This window comes from Amblyraja radiata, chromosome 38, assembly GCF_010909765.2.
Source record: "Amblyraja radiata isolate CabotCenter1 chromosome 38, sAmbRad1.1.pri, whole genome shotgun sequence".
NCBI lineage: Eukaryota > Metazoa > Chordata > Chondrichthyes > Rajiformes > Rajidae > Amblyraja > Amblyraja radiata.
In genome coordinates, this window is record NC_045993.1 from 5,017,981 (window position 1) to 5,030,572 (window position 12,592).

Consider the following 12,592-nt stretch of genomic DNA (forward strand, 5'->3'; position numbering starts at 1 on the left):
CACACACTATCTAACACACACACTATCTAACACAAACACTATTTAACACACACACTATCTAACACACACACTATCTAACACACACACTATCTAACACACACACTATCTAACACACACACTATCTAACACACACACTATCTAACACACACTATCTAACACACACTATCTAACACACACTATCTAACACACACACTATCTAACACACACACTATCTAACACACACACTATCTAACACACACACTATCTAACACACACACTATCTAACACACACACTATCTAACACACACACTATCTAACACACACACTATCTAACACACATACTATCTAACACACACACTATCTAACACACACACACACAAACATACTTGGGACAATTTACAATTATACCGAGCCAATTAGCCTACAAACTTGTGCATCTTTGGAGTGTGGGAGGCAAACCAGAGCTCCTGCAGAAAACCCACGCAGGTCACAGGGAGAACGTACGAACCCCGTTCAGACAGCACCCGTGGACAGGATCGAACCTGGCCCGCTGGCGCTGTAAGGCAGCAACTCCACCGCCACACCAGTGAAGTAGCATTGATGGGCCTGCCAGGACGAACCCAATGGGCCAAATGGCCTCCTGTACCACCGAGCTTCATCCGGCCGAAATCTCGGTTTTGAACTTTGACTTCCAGAAAACCACACAAATTCTAACTTTCAACACAGTCCCTGCAGAAAATAAACAAACCGCCCACATAGAGGATTCCAGAGACAAGAACAATCTCCCGGTTTATTCTTTTAATTTAATATACAATCAGCAGACAGTTTTTTTGATTAAATGAGAACCTTGTGTCACTGGGTCGTTCTCTGCGACATTACTGTCAACCGGCGATTGGAAGATTTAGGCAAAGCTTTGTTAAACGTGGGAGGGGGGGGGGGGCGAAACGAGCAGAACCTGGAACGGCATTATAAATTAAAAAAGCAGAAATCCAATGGGAACTCAGTAAAATTCCAGTGGAAATAGCAAAATCCTTGTTTTGAAAAACTGCACAAGGATATGGGGATGTGGGAGAGAATGGGGAAAGGGAGGGGGTAATCATTGATAGACCAAGATAGGAGGAAGTTGATGTCGTTTAAACACCAGCATTGACTCGATGGGCCGAATGGCCCAACTCCATTGAAAACTTCCAAGGTTTTATTTATTAAATTGGCCTCTAAACAACTCCTAACAATTATTTATTCCACTTTCAAAGAACTTAATCGCACTACGTATGCAAAAACTTCGAACAGCAAAGTACTTAATGTCCGACAAAATGTCGCCACAATTTCTCTCAAAACTCTTAACTAACTGCTGTGAACGAGGGGGAGAAAGCAAGTGCTATGCAGGGCAGGGGCATGGTCTGTTGCCTCAGGAGCATGTCATGGCTGGTGCCCTGGATTGTTCTAGGAGGATTTTGCTACGAATGAATTTTTTAACAATTTATTTCTGTACTTCCACACATTTCATTTCAGCCCTTTGGATCCCCGAACATGGAGAGCAGTTTGTAGGAAACTGCACATATATACAGAGAGCATGTCTATGTCAAGGCTAAACCACCATCATCAACTTAGTGTAGGAAGGAACTGCAGATATACACCAAAGATAGACACAAAATGCTGGAGTTATGTTATGCCCCTGTCCCACTTAGGAAACCTGAACGGAAATCTCTGGAGACTTTGCGCCCCACTCAAGGTTTCCGTGCGGTTCCCGGAGGTTTTTGTCAGTCTCCCTACCTGCTTCCACTACCTGCAACCTCCGGCAACCACCTGCAACCTCCGGGAACCGCACGGAAACCTTGGGTGGGGCGCAAAGTCTCCAGATGTTTCCGTTCAGGTTTCCTAAGTGGGACAGGGGCCTAACTCAGCGGGTCAGGCAGCATCTCTGGAGAGAAGGAATGGGTGACGTTCTGGGTCGAGACACATCCTCAGGCCGAGTGTCACACACAGTCTGAAGAAGGATCCCGACCTGAACCATCACCTATTCCTCCTCGCCAAGAGACGATGCCTGACCCGCTGAGTGACTCCAGCATATTGTGTCTATCGTCAACTTAGATATTGCTTGTAGAAAGATTCTTTTCACCAAATTCCAAGTGGAGATGCAGTCAAGAATTTCTTTAACTCTGCCGGAAGGAACTGCAGGTGCTGGTTCAAACCGAAGATCGGCGCAAAACTGCTGGAGTAACTGAGCGAGTCAGACAGCATCTCCCATTCCTTTTCTCCAAAGATGCTGTCTGACCCGCTGAGTTACTCCAGCGTTTTGTGTCGATCTCTTCAATTGCCCTTGGTCTCACTTGGGTGGGGCGCAAAGTCTCCAGAGGTTTCCGTTCAGGTTCCCTAAGTGGGACAGAGGCATAACATAACTCCAGCATTTTATGTCTATCTTCGGTGTATATCCGCATCTGCAGTTCCTTCCTACACTACAAGTTGATGATGGTGGTTTAGCCTGGACGTAGACATGCTCTCTGTATGGGTCCAGTCCAACAAAGGATAAAACGGAGACCAAGCATGGAGACCAAGAGACAGGTGTCCTTGACAGATGGAGGTTGGCGGACAAATCACTCCAAGGACTCGCAGCTTGGCGCAAGGTGGGTTCGAGACCCACACATAGTCACGCTCTGGGCAACAAAGGGAGAAAGTTACATTTACTGAACATAGTGACCAGGGCAGCATGAGGAAGGTGGGGTGGGGGGGGGGGGGGGGGAGGGGAGACCAAGTGCATCCACACACGCGCGCACCGTGGTTCAAGATGGCTTTCACTTCCAAATCAAAGAAAATTGGATCAAGAGTGTTTGGGGAGGGAGGAGGAGGAGAGTTTTATGTTAAGAGGAGTAAATTTATCAGCAAGTGCCTTTGGTGTGAACTTTAAAGATGTGCCTTTGGTGTGAACTTCCAAGTGTGCCTGCCTGGAAACTCAGGCCTTAGATATCAGTGCTAGCCAAGGAATCAATGGCCAATAGTCGCCCGGCCTAGTGTGAAATCCATTCGCTCAGAGGGTGGGGTGGGGGGGGGGGGGGGGGGGGGGGAAGGTCGTGGAGGGGTGGCGTTCAAAAGGTTAAACGTCGGTAGGGTCAGAGTTACTGATAGCCTAAAAATTAGACACACACACACACACGCGCGCACACAGAATAGGATATTGGTGCAGATTCAGAAGACTACTCCCCTCTCTCTCCAGGGGGAATCTCTACACAGCTGCAGCGAAGCCCACGCGATTGTTGGCGCGGTCGAAGGCGGTGTAATAGCGGCCGATGAAGATGTCGCCCATGATCCAGAGCGGGCCAGCGGGAGTTGGAATGTCCATGGCCAGGAACCCACTGAGGCACACCGTCCCGAACTTGGGGAGGGAAAGCAGGTTAGGGTTAATATTAGAGGTTAACCTTAGATCTTAATAAAAGACACATGGGATGAAAGCTTACAAAGTGTTTAAGAAGGAACTGCAGATGCTGGAAAATCGAAGGTAGACAAAAGTGCTGGAGAAACTCAGCGGGTGCAGCAGCATCTATGGAGCGAAGGAAATAGGCAACGTTTCGGGACGAAACGTTGCCTATTTCCTTCGCTCCATAGATGCTGCTGCACCCGCTGAGTTTCTCCAGCACTTTTGTCCACCTATGAAAGCTTACAATATATAAACCACTGTTCGTTAAATACTGGACACTCCTTGATACAATTTAAAATCCTACATAGATTACATCATTCGAAGACAAAATTAAATAGGATTTTTCCAAACAATTCCCCTCTTTGTGATAAATGTCAATTTCAAGAATTCATACTTTTGTAACTTGTATAAAAAATCCAACATTTTTGGGCCGACATTTTTAAAATCATTTCTGAAGTTATCAATAAACCACAACTGGGGCCCAGATCCAAAATTAATAATATTAGGATTATAGAAACATAGAAACGTAGACAATAGGTGCAGGAGTAGGCCATCCGGCCCTTCGAGCCTGCACCGCCATTCAATATGATCATGGCTGATCATCCAACTCAGTATCCCATCCCTGCCTTCTCTCCATACCCCCTGATCCCTTTAGCCACAAGGGCCACATCTAACTCCCTCTTAAATATAGCCAATGAACTGTGGCCTCAACTACCTTCTGTGGCAGAGAATTCCACAGATTCACCACTCTCTGTGTGAAAAATGATTTTCTCATCTCGGTCCTAAAAGACTTCCCTCTTATCCTTAAATTATCAGAACATAGCACAAACTCTACGCCAAATCAGAGACAATTTCTTGACTACAGTCTAATAACTGCGGAAAAAATGAATACTAACATTTTGGGGGGAAACCCAGCAGCCCTACAATTAGACTGTGGATTATGGAAATGACTGAGACCTTGCATTTGGAAAAAATAAGATTTGTCTTAATTGACAAACCAGAATTATTCGTTAGAATATGGTCTAAATTTATTGAATTTTTGAAAAAGTGAATTGGTTTAACACAAGATCAGGGTTGGAAACTTGAGTTTAGGATTGGATGAATAGTTGATATCGGGAGCTCGCGGGTCCGGGGGGAGAGAGAGTCCGCTTCCCGGAGCTCCCGCAACGCGACTTCTCCAGCCCGTGTCGCGGGGTTGGAACGACCCGGAGCGGGGACGTACATCGTCCGGCGCGGCTTCATGGCCGTGGGACATTCCAGCGCCCGCCAGTGGGCTCCAACTCTGTGACTTTTAGACCGGGATCGGGGCCGTATATCGCCCGGCGCGGCCTAAAATGGCCGTGGGACTTATCATCGCCCGCCTGGGGCTTGGACATCGGGAGAGACATGGAGAACATGGGAGAGAAAAGACTTTGCCTTCCATCGCAGTGGACCCACTGTGATGGATGTTTGTGTGAATTAAATTGTGTGTATGTCTAGGAAATTGTCTTTGTTTGTATGGCTGTGGAAACGGAATTTCGTTTGAGCCTCACTGAGGCACAAATGACAATAAATGGTATTGTATTGTATTGTAATAGTTATACTCAACATCTCCTGGACCTATCTCCACAATCGTGTTATTTGTCATTTCTTTTTTTGCCTACTTTTTCTCTCTATTAGATTGATTAATCTAATGGCCTGGATGTTATCTATTCTATTAGATATTAGATTCTATTCTATTCTATTCAATCTATTAGATTGATTAATCTAGGACTGGATGTTACAATCCCTAAGATTTCACTACAATTGACATTCTTGGGGGTGACCACTTGGTGAATTTGCTCGCAATCAGACACATCTTCAGTTGCGTACCTCAACGTCACTGAGCGTTTCAGCCTTTTATAATAATAATAATGGATGGGATTTATATAGCGCCTTTCTAGTACTCAAGGCGCTTTACATCGCATTATTCATTCACTCCTCAGTCACGCTCGGTGTTGGTAAGCTACTTCTGTAGCCACAGCTGCCCTGGGGCAGACTGATGGAAGCGTGGCTGCCAATCTGAGCCTACGGCCCCTCCAACCACCACCAATCACTCACACACATTCACACACAGGCAAAGGTGGGTGAAGTGTCTTGCCCAAGGACACAACGACAGTATGCACTCCAAGCGGGATTCGAACCGGCTACCTTCCGGTCGCCAGCCGAACACTTAGCCCATTATCTGTCGTCCCCAAGACAACCTCAGTCGAGGCAGGCTGATCAGACTTGGGTGTGTGTCTTATTGTTAGCCTCTAGATTAGACTATAGTTTCTCTTATCTTTTTCTCTCTTTAATTTTATTCTTTAAAAAAATGTAAAAAAGGGAAACTATGTAAGAGACCTGTAATTAAATTGTCTCTTATTTGTATACATGCATCTAATAAAAAGATATATTTTTTAAAAAAGAGCTTAACCTCAGTCACACGATATGCAAAACAGGCCCTTCGGCGTATCTTGCTCACTCTGACCGACATGCCCCGTCTAAGAGGGGGAGAGAGAGGGGGGGAGAGAGAGAGAGGGGGAGAGAGAGAGGGGGTGAGAGAGAGGGGGTGAGGGGGAGAGAGAGAGAGAGGGAGAGAGAGAGAGAGAGAGAGGGAGAGAGAGACCAAAAAAAAAGCCAAAACTAAGCCGGGCGGCCACAGATAATTAAATGTGTCAACTGCTTCACCTGCAGCACGTACTGGTCCCCGGTCAGTGAGAAGTCCTTGCCTCCCAGCGTGAAGGTGATGTTCGGTAGAGACGGAATCTTCGCACAGTCGATCATATACTGTCAATGTACAGACAACAACAACACGTCAATGCAAACCTTCGCAACACGGCGTTGCAGCGGTACAGCTGCTGCCTTGCAGCGCCATTCAATCCCGACCACGGGGTTTGTACGTTCTCCCCACGAACGATGACCGATTAGTACGGGTGCCAGGGTCTAGGGGGAGATGGCAGGTGAATGGGGTTAGGAGGGAGAGATAGATCAGCCACGGTGAAACGGCAGAGTAGGCTTGATGGGCCGAATGGCCTAATTCTGCTCCTATTACTTAAGAGCGTACAAACTCCATACAGAGAGCAGCCGTACTCATCAAGATCACTTGAGGGGGTAGATTGGACTGGCGCGGAGGCCGGACTGAAGCCTGAACCCAGGACTAGATGAATATTTATGTTCTCTGACCTATCTCCCAAGTTGTACTATTGATAATTTATTCAATTTTTCTAATTTCTTTCTTTATTTTTATCTATCTATAAATATAAATAAATAATTCGAGGCAATGTTGATAGGTAACTGATAAAGGAGGATCCCAGCTACTTTGGTAACTGAGTCCCCGGAAACCTGGATACTTAATATGTAACCGCTAAACAAAGTCTGTCCCGGTTTGGATTATGATATGCAGATGCCTCTAATAAAAAAACAATTTTTTAAATAAATAAATATAGAGAGCAGCCGTGTAGGTGTCTGAGCAAGTGTAAAAGCTCCATGTACCTCTCCCCGAAAGATGGGTATTGCACCAATGGCCTTCTGAAGGGCTTTAACCTCCTGCACAGGCCCAACCATGAGCGATGTTCCTGTATCCACGATCGCCTGGCAACCACCCTTGCACAGGGTCAACTGGGTCCCCACAGTCACTCTGCAGGGTTTGCAGGAAGGGGAAAGAGCAAAAACAAGGGAGAGAGACATTTTGAGAACTATTGTGACAGGAACAGATTAAGATGACTAATTTTCTACGTTTAGAGATACAGCGCGGAAACAAGCCCTTCGGCCCACCGAGCCTGCACCGCCATTCAATATGATCATGGCTGATCATCCAACTCAGTATCCCATCCCTGCCTTCTCTCCATACCCCCTGATCCCTTTAGCCACAAGGGCCACATCTAACTCCCTCTTAAATATAGCCAATGAACTGTGGCCTCAACTACCTTCTGTGGCAGAGAATTCCACAGATTCACCACTCTGTGTGAATTTTTTTTTTCTCATCTCGGTCCTAAAAGATTTCCCCTCGTATCCTTAAACTGTGTGACCCCTTGTTCTGGACTTCCCCAACATCGGGAACAATCTTCCTTGCATCTAGCTTGCCCAACCCCTTAAGAATTTTGTAAGTTTCTATAAGATCCCCCCTCAATCTTCTAAATTCTAGCGAGTACAAGCCGAGTCTATCCAGTCTTTCTTCATATGAAAGTCCTGACATCCCAGGAATCAGTCTGGTGAACCTTCTCTGTACTCCCTCCATGGCAAGAATGTCTTTCCTCAGATTAGGAGACCAAAACTGTACGCAATACTCCAGGTGTGGTCTCACCAAGACCCTGTACAACTGCAATAGAACCTCCCTGCTCCTATACTGAAATCCCCATGCACAAGGCACGGTGGGGCAGCAGTAGAGCAGCTCTTGCAGCATCGGAGTCCCAGGTTCGGTCTGTACGGAGTTCGCACGTTCTCTCCCTGACCGCGTGGGTTTTCTCCAAGATCTTCGGTTTTCTCCCAAACTCCAAAGACGTACAGGTTTGTAGGTTAATTGGTTTGGTATAAGTGTAACAATTAGCCCCCGTGGGTGCAGGATAATGTGCGGGGGATCGCTGGTCGGCATGGACCCGGTGGGCCGAAGGGCCTGTTTTTGCGCTGTGCCTCTTAAACTAAACTAAGTAGAATTACTTAGGCCCATTTGGCCCATCAAGTCTACTCCGCCATTCAACCATGGCTGATCTATCTCTCCCTCCTAACCCCATTCTCCTGCCTTCTCCCCATAATTGACACCCGTACTAATCAAGAATCTATCCATCTCTGCCTTAAATATATCCACTGACTTTGTTGCCACTGCCTTCTGTGGCAAACCATTCCACAGATTCACCACAAAGACATTTCTCCTCATCTCCTTCCTCAAAGAACGTCCTTTGATTCTGAGGCTGTGACGTCTAGTCCTGGACTCTCCCCCAATAGTGGAAACACCCTGGACTTACTGGTCAGCCTTGATTTGCCAAAAGGCCTGAAGCGTGACGTTCAAATAGTGGAAGTCTCCGGTGTAATACTTGGAGTCTACGCCACCCAGCAACAACTCCCCACCTGGCTGTGTGGTTGGATTCCTGGAACAGAAGACAGCAGGAATGTTAGAAAAAAATATGCAGGTAAAAAGGGGGGAGGGAGGGGGGGAGGAAAATGAAGGGAACAGAATACTCAGTAGGAAGGAACTGCAGGTGCTGGTTTAAACCGTAGACACAAAATGCTGGAGTAACTCAGCGGGGCAGGCAGCATCTCTGGAGAGAAGGAATGGGTGACTCAAAAAGGGTCTCAACCCGAAACATTGCCCATTCCTTCATCAGTCTGAAGAAGGGTCTCATCCTGAAACATCGCCCATTCCTTCTTCAGTCTGAAGAAGGGTCTCATCCTGAAACATTGCTCATTCCTTCTTCAGTCTGAAGACGAGTCTCGACCCGAAACGTCGCCCATTCCTTCTCTCCAGAGATGCTGCCTGTCCCACTGAGTTGCTCCAGCATTTTGCATCGATCCCCGAGCAAAATACTCCCGGGCAAGTAACGCTCACCTGTTGAGGTAAAAGGAGAAGATGTCTTCCTCCACAAGTTTCTGTTTCATCATGTTATCGAAGACGGGGAGGACCCCATCGACGGAGATGGTTGGGTAAGCCATGCCAAGGATCCCGTCGAATTTAGCAGCAAGGAAAGTGAACCCTGGCTGTGCGACGGCCTCAGCAAAGATCTGGTCTGGGGTCTTCATGTCACCGATCTAGAAGTCAAAGTGAAGCAAAGATCAGACATCTGAGACCAGATGGGCTGGAGCATAACAGGCCCACAGAGTCGACACTGAACACAACGCCAAGACCGATTCTTATCTGCCTTGACGTAATCCACATCCCCCCCCCTCCTCATTCCCCGCACATCCATATTTAGTTTAGTTTAGAGATACAGCGCGGTTTCGACCCAGGACATCTGTGGATGCTCAAAGCTTATCCAAGGTTGAAGAGGGAACCCAGTGTTATAGGGGCGGGTCACGAGGATGAACAGTCCCGCCATCCCGGGAATTAACTTATCTTATTCCTTTATTTGTCATTCACACCTTTCGGTCTGAACGAAACGTCGTTGCCTGCAGTCGTACATATAATAATAAACAACAAAACATACAGTAAACACAAATTAACATCCACCACAGTGAGTTCACCAGGCACCTCCTCACTGTGATGGAGGCAAAAATCTTAATGTCTTTGTCTCTTCCCTCCTCTTCTCCCTCTACGTTGAGGCGATCCAGGCCTCCGATGTTGTTGCCCCACCGGGAGATGGTAAGTCAGTCCTTGTAAACCTACCTTGCACTCCCTCAATAGCAAGAATAGACTTGCTAGCCTTGCACTGCTGGAGACCCGGGTTCGATCCCGACTACGGGCGCTGTCTGTACGGAGTTTGCACGTTCTCTCCCCGCATGGGTTTTCTCCGAGATCTTCGGCTTCCTCCCGCACTCCACAAAGACGTGCAGGTTTGTAGGTAAATTGGCTTGGTAAATGTTAAAATTATCCCCTGTGTGTGTGTGTGTGTGTGTGTGTGTGTGTGTGTGTGTGTGTGTGTGTGTGTGTGTGTGTGTGTGTGTGTGTGTAGGGTAGTGTTAATGTGCGGAGACTGCTGGTCGGCACGGACCCGGTGGACCGAAGGGCCTGTTTCCGCCCTCAAAGCTGGACGACGACGATGATGAAACAAAACGTTATCCCCCCCCCCCAGCATTAGGAGACATTTTAATCACGGTGGTACGACTTAAGAGGGCAAACGGCCAGTCCGAGCCAGACACAAGACATACTGCTTCACTTACAGTTATAACGTCCTGGCTGAGGAATCCAGTCAGGCTGCCACTGCCATAGCGGATTGCAAACTTCGTTCCATTTACCACGTAGGTGCTGGATGCCTCCGATTTGTACTTGTGATGAAACCCTGAACAGAAAGGGTTCAGTTGTAAAAAGACAAAGCCACTTTGAAAGGGTCTCGACCCAAAACGTCAGCCATTCCTTCTCCCCGGGGATGCTGCCTGCCCCGCTGAGTTATTGCAGCATTTGGTGTCTATCTTTAGAGAAAAGCCCGGCACAGGATCAGGCCAGATCTCCAGCTCTCCAAACACAGTGCAGAGACCCTGGTTCGATCTTAACTATGGGTGCTGTCTGTACTGTGTTTTGTATTGAATTCTGTCTTTACTTTGTGTACTAGTCACGTCTCTACTATTTATTTCATTCCCCTTACATGTTTTTCCTCTACATGCTCAATTTTTGTAAGGTGTCCTTGAGACTCTTGAAAGGCGCCCATAAATAAAATTTATTATTATTATTACTGAGTTTGTACGTTCTCCCCGTGACAGTGTGGGTTTTCCCCAGGTGCTCCGGTTTCCTCCCACACTCCAAAGACGTGCAGGTTTGTAGGCCAATTGGCTTGGTATAATTGTACATTGTTCCTGGTGTGTGTAGGATAGTGTTAGAGTGCGGGGAACGCTGGTCGGCAGGGTCTCGGAGGGCCGAGAGGCCTGTTTTCGCACTGTATCTCTAAACTAAACTAAAACAGACAGTGTAGGAAGGAACAGCAGATGCTGGTTTAAACCGGAGACACAAAATGCTGGAGTAACTCAGCGGGACAGGCAGCATCTCCGGAGAGAAGGAATGGGTGACGTTTCGGGTCGAGACCCTTCTTCAGACTGGTTAGGGATAAGGGAAATGAGTGATATCGACCGTGATGTGGAGATCATCGATAATCAATTAAAATAGATGTTTTGTGTTGGGACCAGAAACGTCACCCATTCCTTCTCTCCAGAGATGCTGCCTGGCCCGCTGAGTTACTCCAGCGTTCTGTGTGTTTTGCACAAGATCTCAGCTTCTGCAGGTCAATGGATATCTTTAAGGCAGAGATAGATAGATTCTTGATTAGTACGGGGTGTCAGGGGTTATGGGGAGAAGGCGGGAGACTGGGGTTTGGAGGTAGGGAGAGATCAGCCTTGAATGAATGGCGGAGTAGACTTGATGGGCCGAATGGCCTAATTCTGCTCCCATCATTGATGATCTGATGGGCTGTGTGGGTTTTCTCAGAGAACTTCAGTTTCCTCCCACACTCCAAAGACATAGAGGTTTGTAGGTTAATTGGCTTGGGTATAAATGTGAAATTGACGTGTGTGTGTGTGTGTGTGTGTGTGTGTCTGTGTCTGTGTCTGTGTCTGTGTCTGTGTCTGTGTCTGTGTCTGTGTCTGTGTCTGTGTCTGTGTCTGTGTGTGTGTGTGTGTGTGTGTGGATAATATGTGCAGGGATCGCTGGTCAATGCGGACTCATTGGGCCGAAGGGCCTGTTTCCGCACTGTATCTCTAAACTAAACTAACAGCAACCAAGAACGTCTTGTATTTTCTACAACGTCCAGCAACCTCGGGCGTCCGGGGGCTAGGAGGGAGATAGATCAGCCATGATTGAAGCAGTAGTAGTAGGTGGAGCAGACTTGATGGGCTGAATGGCCTAATTCTGCAGCTGCCGCTTATGAACAACCTCCCACCAGCTTTCATGGGCTGAACTGGGGCGTGGACGATGGATGCCAGCCTCAGCAGCGATGCCCATCCCGGTGGGGGGGGGGCTTTCAAACAGCGCCCAACCCCTGTGTTACTCACAGCAGGCAAAGTCAAAGAAGTTACAGTGTTGCGAAGGGACCCACAGGTTGGACGAGCCGGTGTCGAAGACCACCGTGAAGAGCTGCGGTGGAGTGCCGATCCCAATCTGGCCGTAGTACTGGGCCTGGAAAGACAGCAGCATCAGCGAGCATTGTTAAAACGATCCATTAGTACGGGAGTCAGGGGGCTATGGGGAGATGGCAGGAGAATGGGGTTGGATCATCCTACCACAGCCATAGAGGGGAGTGGATGCACAGAGCAGGCAGACAGCACAAACCTGCAATGGGCAAGGAGGGGAAGCATGTTTAAATGACTAATCAGTGAACCAGAGTGAAGATTGTTGCCGGGGCTAGAGGGTCTGGGCTATAGGGAGAGGTTGAGTAGGCTGGGACTCTATTCCTTGGAGGATGAGGCTTGATCTTATTGAGGTGCCCAAAATCATAACACAGAGAGTGGTGAATCTCTGGAACTCTCTGCCACAGATGGTAGTTGAGGCCAGTTCATTGGCTATATTTAAGAGGGAGTTAGATGTGGCCCTTGTGGCTAAAGGGATCAGGGGGTATGGAGAGAAGG

The 12,592-nt window shown here is 47.7% G+C and overlaps 1 protein-coding gene across 1 annotated transcript in view; it reads right to left on the reverse strand.

The window, feature by feature from the left end:
- Positions 1–3,010: 3,010 nt before the first annotated feature.
- Positions 3,011–12,592, reverse strand: part of LOC116967053 (cathepsin D-like) — a 37,408-nt gene continuing 27,826 nt past the window's right edge. Inside the window, exons 3-9 of the mRNA XM_033013513.1 lie at positions 12,020–12,143; positions 10,202–10,320; positions 8,934–9,133; positions 8,353–8,475; positions 6,884–7,028; positions 6,080–6,178; positions 3,011–3,358 (exon numbers count right to left, since the gene is read on the reverse strand). Coding sequence (XP_032869404.1) covers positions 3,200–3,358; positions 6,080–6,178; positions 6,884–7,028; positions 8,353–8,475; positions 8,934–9,133; positions 10,202–10,320; positions 12,020–12,143 — 969 coding nt within the window. The 3' untranslated portion in view covers positions 3,011–3,199. The remainder of the gene's footprint in view (positions 3,359–6,079; positions 6,179–6,883; positions 7,029–8,352; positions 8,476–8,933; positions 9,134–10,201; positions 10,321–12,019; positions 12,144–12,592) is intronic.